General features: G+C 40.8%; 1 protein-coding gene across 1 annotated transcript in view; it reads left to right on the forward strand.

Moving 5' to 3' along the window:
• Slc12a1 (solute carrier family 12 member 1) overlaps positions 1–14702 on the forward strand; it is an 82064-nt gene that overhangs the window by 50159 nt on the left and 17203 nt on the right. The window contains exons 18-20 of the mRNA XM_040746204.1: positions 2640–2780; positions 5525–5631; positions 7011–7093. Of these exons, the coding sequence (XP_040602138.1) occupies positions 2640–2780; positions 5525–5631; positions 7011–7093 (331 nt within the window). The remainder of the gene's footprint in view (positions 1–2639; positions 2781–5524; positions 5632–7010; positions 7094–14702) is intronic.

The following is a 14702-nucleotide window of genomic DNA, read 5'->3' on the forward strand; positions in this document are numbered from 1 at the left end:
ATTTTCCAAAGTTTTACTGTTCAAATTGGGGAATTAATTCATGTGCTCACTTTTGAGAATGCTGACTGAAGTTAATCTCAATAATATATTAATTGGATGATAAAATCCATTTTTGTGATCATGACATATTAGGATATTGGTTAATTATGTTCCAGGAAATCTCCCCTCCTGTTAGTTGACTTTAACCTTCTTGCATTTGCATTACCGTCTAGCTTCATATTAGCAAGTATACTACAAAGACATCATAATCCCTTTTAGCAGAAAGAAATTCTGTGTGAAATATTTTTATGACTTTTTAGTATGGCAAATTCAGTCATTAAAATAAATCTCTCTGTCACAATTCATGTATAATCCAGATTTTTTAATACTAACAGACATATGTTAGACTATATTTCCTTAAATAAATACCATTTTCCCCAGGGGCTTACAGTCATTGCAGGGTAGCTTAGAACTTTGATGATCCAACATCTTTCTTAGCTGTTCCTTATTCTTCTGACTGATGGTTGTAGTCAACATTAAATGACTTTCCATACAACATTCTTTCCTCCTCTTGTAGTGGGTGAATGCCCAATGAAGGACTGGTAGCTTAAAATGCACTGGGTCACTGAGTGAAACTTCCTTCATCGTAGCATTTATCTGTCTTTAGTCCAGGTCTTCTGGTTCAATACCATCTTCCTTTTCTATCTTCATTGAAGTTTCTTGCTTTTTTGGCTAATACAGGACAATCAAATTGTTTTGAAGTATTGGGAACCTCTAGAACATATGCTGGCAAACAACTAACTATACAAGGAACTTGATCCAATTTAAACAAAATACTAAAATGGAAGGGGCCCCAAAGCTGAACTAGCGCTGTATGATAGAAATATAATATGTGTTGCATGTATAATTTAAAATCTTCTAGGTGTCAATTAAAAAGATAAAAAGACAGATCAAGCTATTTTTAATCATTTCTTCTGTTTAACTCAAATATGTCCAAAATGTTATTTCAATGTACAATCAGCATAAATGCTAAAGAGACTTATTTTAGATATATTAGTGTTCTGAGACTTCTAGGATATTTCATCTGAAATACATTTCAAATGCTCAATGGCAACATGTGGATAAGAACAGTTATGCTGGGCAGTGATGACCCAGAAATTGCCTTGTTTGTATAAATATATTTGCTCTCAAAATAGAACACCAGGAGTATCAGTGGGTCAGTCCAGAGCCACATTTAAGCCCAGTACCTGACTCCCAGCTCAGTGACATCTCAGCTGTGGTAGAGCAGACACAATGCAGAATCAAGCCTGGGGTTTCAGTGAAATTATGAATACCCACTTGCAATAGTAGAAGTTAGCCATGGGTAGGCACCCAGTACTTTTCAAGCTTAGTACTAGATACCTCACTTAGTATAACTACGTAGGCAATCATGGAAGAAAAGCACCTTTATCCCCATGTCAGAATAGGATTTCAAAGCTCAGAGATAACCCATGACCTCCAGAATAGTCAAGCATAGGGCTAGACAAGTTCTGTCTGACACCAAAGTTTGAACTTATCTTCCTGTGTCCCAAAGCCCTTTGTTTCCTATCAAAGACCTCCCAGACTGTCATTCTAAGTGTAGTTTGGGGAACCAATAGCGTTTGAATCATCTGGGTCCTTATTAGAAATGCCAACACTCACACCATGCTCTGTACCCTCTAGGGGCAGTGCACTACATGTTATCAAGATCTCAAGGGACTTGAAAACTAAGACATCCAAACAAAATGCAAACCACGCTATAGACTGGAGAAATTAGGTGGTTCATCTGCCCTATCAAACACATAGGCAATAATTAGAAATACCTCTTGGACTGCATTAGAACATGAGAAGAAGCGAACTAACTTGGACCTTTATGAAAGAAGAACTCTTAAACAGTGATTTCCAGAATGAAACCTTGAGGTTACAAGGTGCTTTGCCGCCACCAAGCCTGCCCCCCCCTTCTCTTAGCTTGTCTCACTCCCCTTACATCACAGACATGTGACCTTTTACTCCCACCAAATTTAATGAATGAGGAGGAAGCATCAACTCGCCCGATTATAAATGTATCAACGCAGGGAAAGAGTGATATGAAGGAATTCTTACCACACCAAGAAGCGGTGCCTAGCGTTCACCAGAATTGTCAGGGTGTGCAGCTTGTGGCCGAATTTGCGGTTCATCATGTGCTGGCTCTCTGCAGTGAGAGATTAGTCCCGGGTATCTTGATCTTTACACCCACAGCTCCCAAGAGCTCTGTCCCATTCTGGAAATCGGATCTAACTGAGACTTCTTTGAGTCTCATAAACATGGTTCTGAGTGTTGAATCACGGTTGATTGTGAATTCATGCTGAGTGTTTTCCCTGAGTTCCGCCATACCCTCAGCTTTTGTTTCCATTCTGCGCAAGGCAGTTATTTACGTAGGTATCATTAAGCCTAGGTTTGGGGTTGAAAATGAGTCATGTGAGCAACATAGGTCCTCTCCAAAAACAAGGTTCTAGGCAAACCTCATTTAAGGAGGTGCTTTTCCCACAGTCCCATCTCTTCATTTAATAGGGTTTTAATGACTGATTTTGTCACTTGGAAAACAACAGTAGTGTGGTGTATAATAGCTGGGCTTCTAACTAATGTTTCATTGTGTCATACAGGGACCTCGCAAGCTGTGTGTTAAGGAGATGAACAGCGGCATGGCTAAAAAGCAGGCCTGGCTTATAAAGAACAAAATCAAGGCATTTTATGCTGCAGTAGCAGCAGACTGCTTCAGAGACGGTGTCCGGAGTCTCCTCCAGGTAAGGTGGGCTCTGAGGGAGTGAGCACAAAGGCAGAAGGTAGCATCTGGGTTGCATGAAGTTCCTCAAACCAATGGCCAGAGTTAGGTCACTCACCAAGGAAGCATCAGAGATCAAAACAGATGCTCAGGAAATGCGTTTCAAATAACTTGGGATAGTCAGGGCTTGAGCAAAAGCTGAGGTTCTGTTACACTGAACTCGGAATGATCCACTGGAAACAGAAAATGAGTTTGCCTTTGGCTACCAGCACCATTCTGTCCCCATACTCACTGAAATGCAAATTTGTTCTGGCGGTTGAGGACATTCAGGATCCTATTAAAACTTCAAACTCTTTGCGTCTTGTGCAGCAGATAGCTGTGGTCCAGTCAGGCACAGTTTCTCTTTTTTCTTTTGCAAATGACGGGTGGGCAGCTGCTAGACTCCACTAATAAATGCATGTGGATCAGGGCGGAAAATCTCCCCGGCCTTGGGAATTATTTCCAGAACATTAAATAAATGTGATCATCTCTATAGCTACATGCTGGCGTCTGCAGCTTCCGATCCCTCTCTCTCGCTCTTTCCTCTGCCCTTCCCTCTTCTGTTTCTACAGTGACGACAGAAACTTGTTCCCCAGTTCTCAGCTCTGCAATTTAAAGTACAAAAAAATTTTAAAACAATCCAAGAGACTTTCTGAATATAGCATTTGTGTGTTTCAAAATGTTAACCCAGTGGCCACAAAAATGTTAGATGGCATACAGAGAGAGGCAATAAGTAATTATTTGGCCCTGAACTTGCAACATCCCAACCTCTCCTCATCATTGAATCAATTGATCAGCCTTTGCAGTCACAGCCTCTTTCCAGGAATTCTACAATAATAACCTGTCTGGCAAGATACTCCTACTTGTGTAACAGTGGCGTGACCATTATTGAGATAACTAACCACTTTTCTATTGGATTTGAGGCCACTCCACAGAAAGGAAGTCATACCTTTTAATATAAACCAGGTCAAGAACCTGTGAGTAGGGAGGTCATAGGTCTCAGAGAAGAGACTGCTCTTCTTGTTTTACTAAATAGACAGAATGTTTCTAGATTAGTGCTGGCCCCAGCCTTCATCCGAGAAGCTTCTTTTACAATAGGCGCTACTTAATGTTGAGACTAACAACTAGTCAAAGTATGAAGGCTAAGTGATTGTAGAGAACTGGGCTCTAAAAGGTTTATCAATACCGTCCCCTCTAAGGCTGGGAAGTACCACAGAGGAGGGGGATAAAGAAATAAGAGTCAGGAGCTAGGGCTGCTATAAAACTGTGTCTTCTGGACATAACATGGCATCACATCCATGAACTCACTACAACTGTGGCTACCTGCACAAGACCTATACAAAATTGGACCTGTAATCATTTCATCATGCATGGATGAGGGGGTTCATGAGACCTTGCCCCTTACGGAAGAAGAACTATGGGCTATTTATGAGTGCTGGCGGAGGGAGGCCTTTTTCTTCAGTAGTATATCCACCAATAAGTTGGCGGTGAACTATTAGCAGCCTCACAAATATTCACGTTCATGCAACTGACCACAGTTAAACTCAGTGGGCTGAGAAAATGACCATCAAAACAGATGGCGACTTGTTAGGGAAAAGGGCTTCAGCAAGAGGCAAGGGATAGACAGGGGGAGAGGGGGCATGAAAGAGCCCAGAAGATTCAGCATAGACATGAATAAATTTTTCAAAGGTTTTAAAAAATCATAAACGAGTCATGAAAAATGAAAGTAAAGAAACACACAAATAAATATAAAACAAAAATTGAACATGCAGATTCACACGAAGCATATATCAAGTATGTAAAGGCCAGACTCATGTTAGCAATCCCTAATTGTGCCTATGTCCTTGTAATCATGGCTATGTGCTCTAGAATGGCTAGTGCTGGTCATTTCTTTAGTATCTTCATGACCCACATGGCCTTCCCTCACTAGCATCTCTTCTTAACTTGAGTTGTCACTGTCCAATTAAACTTGAAGATCCAGTGTAAATGTCACTTCTCCATGAAGCTGCGAGCCATCAGCTGGAGCACAAGTCTTCCTGTGTGTCCTCAGTTGCATTTATATATTGTGTTACAATTGCACATGTATATCTGGTCTCCTCTACATTATTCCAAACTCCTATCACAGGTGCCTCAGACATCACTTTACAATTAATACGGGCTTGATAATATTACCACATTAAATCTGATTAACTAGAAGCCGTATCCTGTCATCTAAAAATGACTGAAACCTTTGATGTGAAATACAAAATCTCAGGACACTATCATGTAAGAGCATTGTTAGAAGTACAGCTCAGCTGTTCTTCAGCAAATGATATAAGGAAGTTTTCAATGGTCTCCAAAACATGGATTTCATTGTTGATGACATTTTGGACATCACAGGTGGAAATAAGTTCTGAACCTCTAAGTTATAACATGCACATCGACAGTTAAGTCAACCCTTACTTGGTTTTAAATTATTGAACCATTTTAATGAGTGTGTCAGAAGTAATGCAAATGACTGCTAATTTAGCAAAGCTACATTCCTGTCATCTAAAATCCATTTATGGCTGAGATGATTTAGAACTGATCTTCCTATTTTATGCTTGGGTACGGGCATGAAGGACATACATTAAGATGTAATCTAATCTTCAGATCATTACTTCAGTGCTCTTTGACATCATTTTTCATCTGCAGTAGTATTTCACTGGCATGGGAAGGATTTCTCATGTGTTTGTGTCCTCTGTTTAGGCCTCAGGCTTGGGGAGAATGAAGCCAAACACTCTAGTGATTGGATATAAAAGAAACTGGAGGAAAGCTCCCTTGTCAGAGATTGAGAACTACGTGGGAATCATACAGTAAGTGATGGTTTCCAGGACGAGCCCTTGTTTATAATGCCCTAACCAGGACAGCATACAACCTGTATGCACAAAGCTCTCTTATATCAGATTCAGTTTCTGGAGAACACATTCTCCTGCTCCCATAAGTTCTTTACTAAAGTGGACAAATAAAACCCACACCACCATTAAGTAGCCCAGCAGATGTTTAAGGTATATAGGTTGCCCAGGTATACAATGTAAGGTACAACCTAAAAGTCTATCTACTAGATTGAAGGCAAAGGACAGGTAGAATCCTTCCACTTCTTAATGGTGGTGCTTAGGTAGAGTTCTGTGTTAGAATACACCTGATTTGTTAAAGTGAAGATAATTTACGTTTTGAATTTTAAGTGGAACTTTTCATATCATTCCCTGAAAGTTCAGATTGACTTCTTACTGAAAGCTTGTTGCTTATGGTGGCCATCGTAGACTACATCAATGATACTGAAGAGGGTGGCCTGACCAATCAATCACAGACTGCGGTGATGCTGCGGAGGGGGGCCCTGACTAATAAGGGATTCTGAGTCTCAATTCTGCAGATGAGCCAACAAGGGAACTTCCAGAGGGAAATGTTTAGTTAACACAAATAAGTAATAGGCTTGCTTTCAGATTTATGACCTGTAATACAGGAGCTAAGATAAACCAAGTAGCTTCTCCTTCTTGTCTACGCCCTTTGATCTCTTTAGGCTGGGGCAGAGAAGGTGTCAGAGCCATCTGCAAGTACATAGGATTTCCAGGGGGAAGCGCTTCTTTGAAGGGCCTATGCAGAGTCTGTAACAAAAGTTCCTCAGAGAAACTGGAAACCTTTGTGTTGGTTTGTTGGCACAGTCTCAACTATGTAGGACTGGCTGTCCTAGAAGTTACTATGTAGACCAGATTGAGCTCAAACTCAGAGACACACCTGCCTGTGCCTTCCAACTGCTATACTGGAGATGTTTTAAGCCATGAAACTGGTGTCCAATGACACTGGAAATGTCTTCCCAGTGGCAGGGAGGGAAGACAGATAATTTCAAAAGATTTTGCAATCTATAAATGTTCCATTCTAAATATATCTGATTGTTTTGATCACCTAATAACAGATTAATTATTTTAAAGTATGTAGAGAACTCCTAATCAAAACATCTAGCTGGTGGGATTATTAGCAAATCAGCTTCATGGTAAATCGTGTCTTTACCTCTACCCAGAACTTACTTTTTAAAGGCACAAAGGGAAAAAACAAACCCAAAGAAGATATCTGCTTTTAGCTATATTCTAAAGTGAATTTTAACAGCTTCATGATCTCAGAATCATAGAGACAACTTACCCCATGCAAAGGTTAAAGAAAATACTGAAAACATTTAACATGTTGCTTCCCCTTTCAGTGATGCCTTTGACTTTGAGATCGGTGTAGTCATCGTCAGAATTAGCCAAGGGTTTGACATCTCTCCAGTTCTCCAGGTACAAGGTAAGTATTTTCCTTACCCACTCAACAGATGGTGAATTGTTCGAGGTGTTGGGGTCAGAACAGTGCTCAGTGTGAACAAAATGATTCTCCCTCAGTCCATGGTGTGCACACTCTACCTGTGTTTTCCCATGGCTAACACAAGTGACTTTTGTCCTGGTAATCAGATGTGTAGATTAAACTTAGGGTAGTCAATGATTTTTCTTATTATCATACCACAAAGCCAGCATGCTTCAGTACAGTAGCATGCCAAATTAATTTCTATAAGATGTTAAAGAAAATGAAGATTTTTTTTCCTACATGAAGAAGCATGTATTTTGCTCTCAGGTGGCCAAGAACTGGTTTGTAGAAAACATGGGAATGAATCTGAATGGGTCATGTCTGTGAATCATTGAGTAATGCACAGGCAGAAACACTCATTCTGGTCCATACCTGTTTCTTCACTATAGAGAATTTGGTAGATATGAAGTAAGGAGAGAATATGGGAAGAGTTTCTGAAAGATTAGAAGAAAACACGAGTCCTTCTCTTCAGCTGAGCTCCTCTAGTGAATCCTCTAATGACACTAACTCAAGGGGATATTTTGGGGTGCCTATTGTATAGCATGTAGAGTGCAGGTGATGATATTGGTATTAGTGGTAATATGATATTAATAAGCTTGTTTTCTACACTTAAGAAACTGGCGCTGTAGTCGGGAAATGGATATTAGTGTGATCACTATGTATGAATGAGAAATTATGCTAAAGAAGGGGCATGTAATCCCAAATTTCCTGGAAGAAATATGACTTGAAGTTGTGATGGTTTGAAAGAAAATGGCCTTAAAAGGGAGTGGCACTATTAGGAGGTGTGGCCTTGTCGGAGAAAGTGTGTCACTGTGGGGGTGGGCTTTGAGGTCTCATTTGCTCAAGCTTCCCTCCGTGTGACTGTCAGTTGACTTCCTGTTGCCTGCAAGATGTAGAACTCTCAGATATTTCTCCAGTAGCACATTTGCCTGTCTGCTGCCATGCTCCCCACCATGACAATAATGGTCTGAACCTCTGAAACTGTAAGCAAGCCACCCCAGTTAAATGTTTTCATTTATTAGAGTTACTGTGGTCATGCTGTCTCTTCATAGCAACAAAAACCCTTACTAAGACAGAGGTTTAGTGGAGGATTAGGAGTTAAATAAACAATGTTGAGGGACAGAAGAATAATGAGACTTGAGCACAAACATCTCTTGCCCAGAGGTGAGCATGAAGAAAGATTAATATGAGGAACAGGAATGGGTGGGTACATGCACAGCCAGAGCAGATCAGCACCAGCAAAGGGAAAAGTGTGAGGTAGGCAATATTGAGGGCTTCCCAAGCCTCTTCTGCTGTATTCAAAGGGTGGATTGAAGTCTGTCACCAACAAGAACTCTCGGAAGGATATAAATGAGGGTATAATTGTCAAAGTTGGCTCACAAAGTTCATACAATTTCAGTCATTTGGGACATGACTCAAAGAATCCTAGAATGGGGAAATGGATGTCACTTTTTCTCTCATATGTGAAATCTAGGTTTTAGTGTATATTCATACATATGTGTGATATGAAAGCAGAATGGGTTGCATTTGGAGGGAGAAAGGGGACCAGTGAGAGGGGGCAGGACAGAGAACAGAAGGTAGTCAGTGGTGGGGGTGGCAAATATGAGCAAGACACAATAATATGTATGTAGGAAAATGTCAAAAGAAAACCACTATTTTATAGGCTAAGAAATTAACTTTTAGAAGTACAAGGGTAGACATGCTAGGAGTAAATGATGATGAATCTAATTTGTTTTAAAATATTTCACCAAGGAAAAAGACTGTAAAATGTGTACTTGAAAAAGATTTCTACAATAATAGAAGCAAGAGGAGGTAACAGCCCAAACTTGGAAATCTCCTTAAGGGATGAGGAGAAAAAGTCAAAATGGACAAATAGTTTGGAGGCATAAAGAGCAGCATTGGAAGTTGATTGAATGTTTAAGAGACAGGGCAGGGTATTGTGAAGAAAAAAAATGCCTTGGTTGGCTGAGTTCTGGGGCTAGCAAAGGAGATTGGAAATGCAAGAAAAGGTTTAAACTTTAATGAGGGATGTGTATCTCAACTCAAAGGCAGTGGGAAATCCTGCTGGGGGTTTTCAGTAGGTAGTCAGTAATCTACCTATATCTGAGATCCAGATTTAGATGTTGTTGACTAAACTGTGCCTTATGAACCACCAATTCATGTGCCAGAGTCCTAATCTTAGTGCCTCAGATTGGAACTGTCTGTAAAGATCATCTTTAATGATGTAATTAAGGAAAAATAGGACCACACTAATAGATCACAATTCAACTTTTTCCAGTGCTCTTACAAAAAGAGATTAAGACAGATAGCTAGGCTTTACCATCTGGGAAGCACCACCCTCAAACCAGGCCAAGTGGCCTTGGGATACTTATCTCAGTTAACACCTTGATATCGGAATTCTCACTTCCAGAACTGTGGAAAACAATTCCCATTGCTCAAGTCTCTCTAATGCATGGTGGTTTTGTGGTTATCCCTGGCAAGTGAAGGTGGAAACTCATTGTTGGTAAGGGGGAAGTGGAAACTGCAACAATGCAAATATAGCCCAAGAGAGAAACTATGAAGGAGCCAGAAGAGACCAGGTGACTGGTGTCAGGAGAGCCATTGGAATAATCAGCATTGTCAGGGACAGCAGGCAAGCCCAGTTAGAGTGAATGAAATATAATTGGCATGGCACAGGAAATTGTAGTGAAAGAGATTTCTCTAGAATTATAGTGTTAAAATCCTTGTTCTGTCTTGTTTAGGCAGCCATATTGTTGAGGTGTCATGGGAGAAACTTCCCTGTCATTTCTAGGAGATGTATCACTGGGTCTGTGCTGGGCACCCCATGATCAGTTGTTCCCTGCATTTTGATCAGTTATGGATTTCTGTAATTCTTCCCGTCTATTATTTATTTTATTTAAATTAGAAACAAGCTTGCTTCACATGTCAATCCCCTCCTCTCCCCCCCTTCTCCTCCACCTCCTCCTAACTCCCCCAACTCCCACCACATCCCCCTTCACTCCCCAGGGAGGGTAAGGCCCTCCATGGTGGATCTCCAAAGTTTGTCATATCATCCAGGGCAGGGCCTAGGCCCTCCTCCATTTGTCCAGGCTGAGAGAGCATCCCTCCATGTGGAATGGGCCTCCAAAGTCCACTTGTATGCCAGGGATAAACACTGATCTACTATCCGAGGCCCCATAGATTGCCGAGGCCTCCTCACTGACACCCACATTCAGGGGGTCTGGATCAGTTCCATGCTAGCCTCTCAGCCATCAGTCTGGGGTCTATGAGCTCCCTCCCCCTTGTTCAGGTTAGCTGTTTCTGTTTCACCAGCCCAGTCTTGACCCATTTGCTCATCACTCCTCCCTGTCTGCAACTGGGTTCCACGAGTTCAGTTCAGTGTTTAGCTGTGTCTTCCCATCTATCCAAAGAGAAGTTTCTTCGATGAGAGATGAAGACCACACATAAGGGTACAAGTATAAGCCCTTAGAATGCAGTTAAGAATTATGCTGGATTAGTAAAGTGAAGTAGTGGTTTCTCCTCTAAGATTTATGGCTTAATTAGTCCTGGGTAGTTGGCTAGGTTTCCAGTATCAGGCACTATTTCCTTCTCGTTGAGAGAGTCTTAAGTCCAATTAGGCAGCTGTTGCTTACTACCAAAATCTGAGTGCCATTGTTGCATCTTTATGGATGTATTACCCTTCATTGTTGTACTTCATGGGCATTACAGCTGGTTAGGACTATTGACTTCTTCCCTCCCATGGAAGCTTGCATAGTACCTTCTTGGTCCAAATCAGATCCTCCAAATCCTATGTTCAATATATTTTTATTTTTTTCTGGATTTGGTGCTGTTGAGTTTTTTAATCTAAAAATAAGAATAAAAATGTAATTTGTATTTAGATTATGCATTTGCTTTGTGTATTATGTTAGTCTCTTCAAGCTTATATATGCAGTGTAGCTGAAAAACATCACCTCTGATCTTGCTTCTCCAGGCACCAAAATGTACCATTAGTTTATTTCTGTGAAGTAATTTAACCACTAGATTCTGTAATGTCTCTTAAAGAACCCTGGAACTGAACTATAGTTCTTTTAAACTTCCCAGAGAACAAATACTATTTCAATCAACTTGTGTTTGAAATATCTCTGCTTCTTAGCCAAGAAAGGCAGAATACAGTTGGATGCTAATAAAATAATTATAAGTACCAACTATCTAGGAAAACAGAATTGCAATGTTACACAAATATATAGAGAACACGTGAAAAACAATCTAACGTAATGATAGAAATTAGCTTGATGTCACAGCTCCATGCTTTGTTATGAAGCTCCGGAAATTTATGGCACAAGCTTTATATTAGATTTTGGATTAGAAGAAACAAACTTGCAGTTCATTATATTATACTGTAATATAGGGCTTAATAAGAGCCTGATAAATCTTCAGTATTGCATTACAGTATGTTAATGATTATCATCATAGCTTTCCCAACACGGGCACCGCAGTGTCATCGCAGATTATAATTTAAGGGAAACATTAGCAACTCAGGGCCCATATACTACAGTTAATAAAGCAGTGAATAGAAATCAGCTTTCTAGGTAATTTACCAGCTAATGACAATCGTTTCTGTACTGTGTCTATGAGAATAACTTTTTGTTTAAATAAGATTGATGCTCATAATGTTATAACTTCTTCACCATAGCAAGTCACCTGATACTGATGAGTAATACTTCTTCTTAATAAATTAATTTATTGCCTGACAACACAAAAATGTGGCACTTCATATTTTTCACATCCCAGAGGTATTTAGCAAGTTTGCCAATTACAACGAAGAATCCAGATTGCACTGGTAGTAAACAAAGTGATAGAGTGTGATTCGCAATTGAGTACCCTGTGTAAGAACTGCACGATTTATGACCTGCTCAGAGCACGGTGATACTGCTGTGTCTGATCGAATGGCTTAGCAAAATAAAGACAGATGGCCTAGCAGTAAATAATGGCTTGATTGGAAGGCAAGGCTGTAGGACTACTTCCTGCCTTCAATCCAGCTTGACTTCACCTGGAGATCAGCAACCGAATCATATAAGCATTTGTGGCTTCAAGTTGATTGACCAAGGAAAGGGTTATAATTTAATAATGAATAAAGAAAAAAGGATATAAAATGGGAGGGGACTATGACTGCCCTCTGGCTTCCTATGCTCCTCCTGCTGCTATCTTTAAGATCAAAGCAGATGGTGAATTGTAAGTCCCCAAATGATATCTTTAAAAAAAGCAATGACACATTAGAACACATGGCCATTTGACAACTAAATGAATTTCAGCCTACAGTCTCTCTAATCGGTTACCATGTGGTTTATGAAGAACTTCAGAACACAGTAACTAAACCACTATTCAAAGCAGTTTGAGTATCAGATCTCACTAGAATTCTTTCGGGGTATGCAGGAAGAAAGTTATTCAAATCCTGCTCTCAACTGACAACCCAAAGGTCATCTACTTCCACCATTATAGTCTTGGGATTCTCTCAAAATCTATAAAACCAAAGGGCAGACAGATATCATGACCAGGTCACTGAAGAACGGTAAAGAGCAGCAGTTCTGAACCTGTGGGTCTCCACCCTAAGTGACCCTTTCACAGGAGTCACCTAAAACCATCAGAAAATGTAGATATTTACACTATGATTCATAACAGTAGCAAAATTACAGTGATGAAGTAGCAGCTAAAGTAATGTTATAGTCACCGCAATATGAGGCACTGTGTTAAAGGGTCGGTCACAGCCTTAGGAAGATGGAGAGCCACTGGTAAAGAGGGATGAACAATGGGGTGTGGTGGCACATTCCTGTAATCCCAGAACTGATGAAGCTGAAGCAGGAAGATGAGGAGCTGAAAGCCAGCCCAGGCTCCACAGTGATCGTGATGCTATCCAAGACTACATAAGACTCAAAGACAGTGGCGACATGGGCTAATGTTAGAACTAGGGTCAGAAGACATGTTACCTTGGACAAATCACCTGCACTGTTTATGTTCAAGTTTCCTTTACAACAAAATGAGGTCTAAAATAGTTCTCCCTGCACACCAGCATCCTAAGCAAAACTCCCATGTGTGAAGACTGTGATTCCTGAATATTCAAAGTGTGGTTGTAGCTGAGCCTAGGATCACAGGCCTGTAATCACAGTACTTGGGGTGAAGAGGTAGAGACTCAAGACAACCTCAGCTACATGAAGACTTTTATGCTACAGAAGAAGACCCTGTCTCCAAAAACAAAACAAAACAAAACAAAAGGACAGTAATGGTGTTTGTGTCTATGGTACAGAATGAGTAATCTTTAATGTCCACCTCACGGCTCCCTAAAACAGCTCCTTCTTGTGAGTAATGGTTACTTTTGCAACTCAGCGAGCTGGTATCCCTCTTAAATGTTTTGCAAAGTTGATTCTTCATTTCCAGTGCAAACAGAGGTATGCAGTCCACCAGATATAATTCAAAACCCAGATCATCCAAGGGGGCACTTCTGTTTCACATTGCAATGTGAGAAGTTACACAGGAGGTCTTCCATCTATCTCCCACAGAGTAAATGATGAAGTGTCACTCTAGTGAAGACTTGTGTGCAGTGGACATGGTACCACTTGTGGCCCTGAAACCCAAGATGACTGCAAGCTGATTTTAGCCTCCAGAACAGATTTCACCAGCCTGTCTGCTCTACAAGAAAATTAATGAATTTGAAACTTAGGAGCGGATTTTGGCCTGTCTCCTGAGCCTCGGGTTCTGCAGTTGGCTCATCCTGGATGGTCTACAGACTCATCTTGGAACAAATGGCTAGAGACACTTGGGGGTGTGCTCAGCTAGCTGGCTCATTGACAAAAGAGGATTTAAACTATCTTTGCCCAAGCAGAGCACAGTTAGTAGCTAAACACAGGGTGTGCTGGAATCTGTCAGAGAGAGAAAGAAAATGGATCCACGCCTTCCTTTGTGTAGTCCTCAGTTGCCTCCAAGTAGTTCACAGCTAAGTTCCTGGAAGAGGTCTATAGGAGAATGTCTCTGCTGGAAATCTGAGGCAGCCTCCCACTAACCCAGATCGTTAGAGTGCTCCCTAAAATGACATGTTCCAGAACCACCATTGGGGGTGTGGCTTGGCTTGGCACCCTGTGCCTGCAAATGTTTTAGTTCATTTGATGAAGAGTCTGGCAGTTAATAGAAACAGCTGTAATGTAATCATAACAAGCAGCAAGAAGGTCTTCATGTTGGGAAGCACACAGACTGACAGCCAAACTGACCTCTTCGTATTTAAGTCTAGCTTGATGACAGTCACGCAAGTTCCTTAACTTTTGTGGGCTTTGGTTTCTTACTCTACAAAATGAAGAAAATCATAGTAATCATCTCTGAGCCATTTGGAAAGGAATAAAACACAGCACGCAGAGAGTGTGCAATAAACAGGGTTAACACAACTCCCAGCCTTCTCAAGGTAGTTTGCTTTGCCTGAGAAGACCCATGTCCAGAAGGAGCATAAATACTCTGCCTAATGAATACATTGCTGCTCTGGTCTCCGTGGAGCTCCAAGTCACACTGCTGTTTATTCTCCTTATGAAGC

The sequence above is a fragment of the Mesocricetus auratus genome, unplaced genomic scaffold, assembly GCF_017639785.1.
Source record: "Mesocricetus auratus isolate SY011 unplaced genomic scaffold, BCM_Maur_2.0 Super-Scaffold_100004, whole genome shotgun sequence".
Classification (NCBI taxonomy): domain Eukaryota; kingdom Metazoa; phylum Chordata; class Mammalia; order Rodentia; family Cricetidae; genus Mesocricetus; species Mesocricetus auratus.